General features: G+C 33.7%; 1 protein-coding gene across 1 annotated transcript; it reads right to left on the minus strand.

Annotated features, from left to right (window-relative positions):
• Window positions 1-773: 773 nt before the first annotated feature.
• LOC140819914 (WAT1-related protein At3g28050-like) lies at window positions 774-3,102 on the minus strand. The gene is made up of 6 exons (XM_073180186.1): window positions 2,821-3,102; window positions 2,677-2,739; window positions 2,383-2,496; window positions 1,909-2,299; window positions 1,230-1,381; window positions 774-1,119 (listed from the first exon to the last, which is right to left on the minus strand). The coding sequence occupies exons 1-6, from the start codon at window positions 3,000-3,002 to the stop codon at window positions 969-971; spliced, it is 1,053 nt and encodes a 350-aa protein (XP_073036287.1). The 5' UTR covers window positions 3,003-3,102; the 3' UTR covers window positions 774-968.
• Between the last annotated feature and the right edge of the window lie 456 nt (window positions 3,103-3,558).

The following is a 3,558-nucleotide window of genomic DNA, read 5'->3' on the forward strand; positions in this document are numbered from 1 at the left end:
TATGAGTAAGGGGATAATTTGATTGTGCATTTTAATTTGTATTTAACTAATGTCAAAAACTTGTATAAGACGGTCTTACGGGTCGTATTTGTGAAACGAAACTCTTATTTGGATCATCCATGAAAAAGTATTATTTTTTATGCTAAGAGTATTACATTATATTGTGAATATGAGTAAGATTGACCTGTCTTACAGTTTAGTATCCGTGAGATGGTCTCACATGAGACCTAATTAATATAGAATTGAATTTTTACAATTAATAAAATGCTATTTACCAATTGACTAATCAAATGTGAAATGTCATTGTTGTCATTAGATTATTGAATTAAATAAGCATTTGAAGGAGAGATTTGATATTTCACAACTAGAAAACACTTTACACTTTTTTAAATATATCAACGTGGTACTGGTAGATATTTTAAATATTAAAAAAAAATATATTCCATATTTTGTTCTAAAAATATCCACTTTATGAATATATTATTAACAAGATATATTCTGAAATAAATTACATATAATTTACACATAAAAATAATCAAACTGATAAACAAGTGAGACATACCATGAAGGGACAACATGTTTTCAAGGGAAAATCGTAACTTTGATTTTACAATTTGATTCTTAGCAATTTTGGTTCCTTGTATGTTTAACTTCAATTTTATTCCGCTATCTTCGTTTTCTCTTAGGTAATTATAGTCATTTTTAATAAGTGATGTTGATCCATGACATCGACATGACTCTGATTTGTGATATAACATAATAATACTCTATAAAAAAATATTAAATTAAACTAATTATAAAATACATTACCAAAATTGTAACAAAAACAATCATATAAAATAAAAAATTGCAATTTCTTCCTTCAAACAAAAAAAAATTTCAATTTTATTCATAACAAATTTCCTATTTTTATCATATAAATTATAAAAAAAATAAAAACTAAACACCATATATACAACATAAAGATTCTATGCTTCTTCATTTTGCAATAAGGGGAGTTTATGATGGCCTAATGAGTGTCCACTGCTTCCTTCAATATCATCCTTTACCATGTTTTCTTTTGCCTTTCCCCAAACAACAGTATACAATCCAATAACTAGCACAATTGAACCAGCCACACTGCAGGAACATTCAAACGGATTGCTCATATATGAACCAAGAATTGCGCGTCGAAATGCATCATACTATGAAGGATGATATGCGACTTAAAACCGTGAAAAACTCCATACCTGCCGACATAGAGAACATCTTTAAAGAAGATGAGGCCGATGATCGCAGAAATGACGATCACCAAGGGGTTGAACATAGTAACGAAAAGCGGTCCTGTCCTCCTAAGGCACCAAGACATCAAGTACAGTCGGAATGATATATTGACGAGTCCCTAAAATGGCAAAACAACCGAATGTATGATAATCAAAAAAGAAATAAGCCATCCCATGTCAAAAAGATACAAGATCGGAATTTCCAACATCATTAGGCCACTCCGTTCGACATGGTCTCTCAACAAAATTCAACAGTACTGTGACATAATCTTCAATGTTATACTAATAGTGGTTAAAACTAATGAGACAAGAAACCATTGGACATCAAAGATCATAGGTTCGAATCGCAATCAGTATTATGAAGATCGGTATAAAACTTTGATATGATTTTATTTTGGTATACAGATTTTCTTACTTTCATAGTTCCATATTTCTATATATATAACACTAAAACTCTTGTGAGACGGTCTCACGGATCAATTTCGTGGGTCAAATCTATTATTTTGGTCATCCATGAAATAGTATTACTTCTTATCGCGAATATCGTTGGCATTGACCCCTCTTACAGATAAAAATTCGTGAGACTGTCTCACAAGAGACCTACTCTATTTATAAGTGAACTCTGTGGAATATATCATTTTCTTACCGCATATAATGCAGCAACTAAGCCCATCTCAGCTTGTAACTTCCAAGCAGTTAAATCTTTTTCTGCAATCAGAGCAATAACCAAGGATTGTATTGTCACAAAGACGCAGTAAATCGCCACTATGATCATCTCAACCGGGTATATCTTGAGAATTGTAGTCTGAACTACAGACCATGCCGCGGTTAAAAAGGCAGCCATTGCAAGTAAAGTTCCTCCAAGAATCCAATTTTGTGGTGATGCCAATAAGTATACCGGAGAGGTTAAGCTTGATGGTTTGTTCAAGATTGCGGCTCCTTTGTATAGCGTCGCAATAGACGCCCCCGTGATCAAAACAAGAGTTCCCAAGAACTTAAGCATGCCACTTGATTGTGTCAGATTTATTCTTTCCATCCTAAAGTTATCAAGATTTGTGTCGGTGGTCGAGTCTGAAGTGCGAAAAAGATTGAAATATGGTATGATAGACTTGGAGATTACCTGAATATGATGGCGAGTATGTAAGCAAAACCTGGAACCAGATTCAGTAACTCTGATCCCAGTGTGGGGGAGCTATAGTTTATACCAGCATAACTCCCAATATCTGCTAAGCAACTTGATCCACAGAAGAAAAAAAATCAAGAAAACAACCGTAAATACCATGTTCTTGGAATTAAAACTGGATCTGTACTCCACCAAAGGTTATAGTTGGTGGTGAAACTCAAATCCGACGGGACCATTAATGCTTCGCAACACGTACGAATAATCCAATAAACTAGTTAAGCAATGACTTACCCGCACAGAGCAAGAAACAAAATTCTCCAAAGAACAGCAAACGTAACCGGTGGGATTTTATACCTGCAAATAATAAAATACCCAAATAACCAACAACAATTTCTTGAACACCCACCAAAAACTGAACCAAGAAAAGAGTTTTACCAGTGGAAAATAAACGCCGTGGGGAAGAGAACGACAGTGGCCAAGGCATTGGAATACACGGATATAATGTAGAAACTGGCGCCGTTTGACATAGCCATCTTGCTTATTGTCATATTGCCTGATAAAGCAGTCATCGCTGCCACCATGCCAACAAAAGGCAGCAACAATATCGGCCACGCCATGCTGCCTTCTCGGCTTCTGCGTTATCCCGGGTTGGGTTTCTTTCTGGCGCACAAGAATATTAGCCCCGCTGCGTGTGTTGGACTTGGCAGCCAATTTGTATGTCTTGCCCCGAACTCACAAAAATTTTTATGAGACGGTTTTACGGATCGTATTTTATGAGACAACTTTTATTTGGATCATTAATAAAAAATATTACTTTTTATGCTGATAATATTACTTTTTATTGTGAATATTGATAGAATACTCGTCTCACAGATAAAAATTCGTGAGACCGTCTAAGATCTCCTTCTTGCAACTTGTATTTTTTTACATTTAATTATATTACTTTATTGCTGGCATCCTCAGCCATACATGTGTACGGGTCAACACACTAAAAAACAATTTTTATAGATCAAGAACAAGTCGCATCGATTTTGAAACCATTAAAAACATGATAAACGAGGTTTTTTTTTTAAAAAAATTGTTTTACTTTTATTTTTATTTTCTATATATATATATATATATATATATATGATTATTTGAATTTCGTTAAATTTTTTTGTTAAATATAAAAAT

Source organism: Primulina eburnea, chromosome 18, assembly GCF_022965805.1.
Source record: "Primulina eburnea isolate SZY01 chromosome 18, ASM2296580v1, whole genome shotgun sequence".
Taxonomy (NCBI): Eukaryota; Viridiplantae; Streptophyta; class Magnoliopsida; order Lamiales; family Gesneriaceae; genus Primulina; species Primulina eburnea.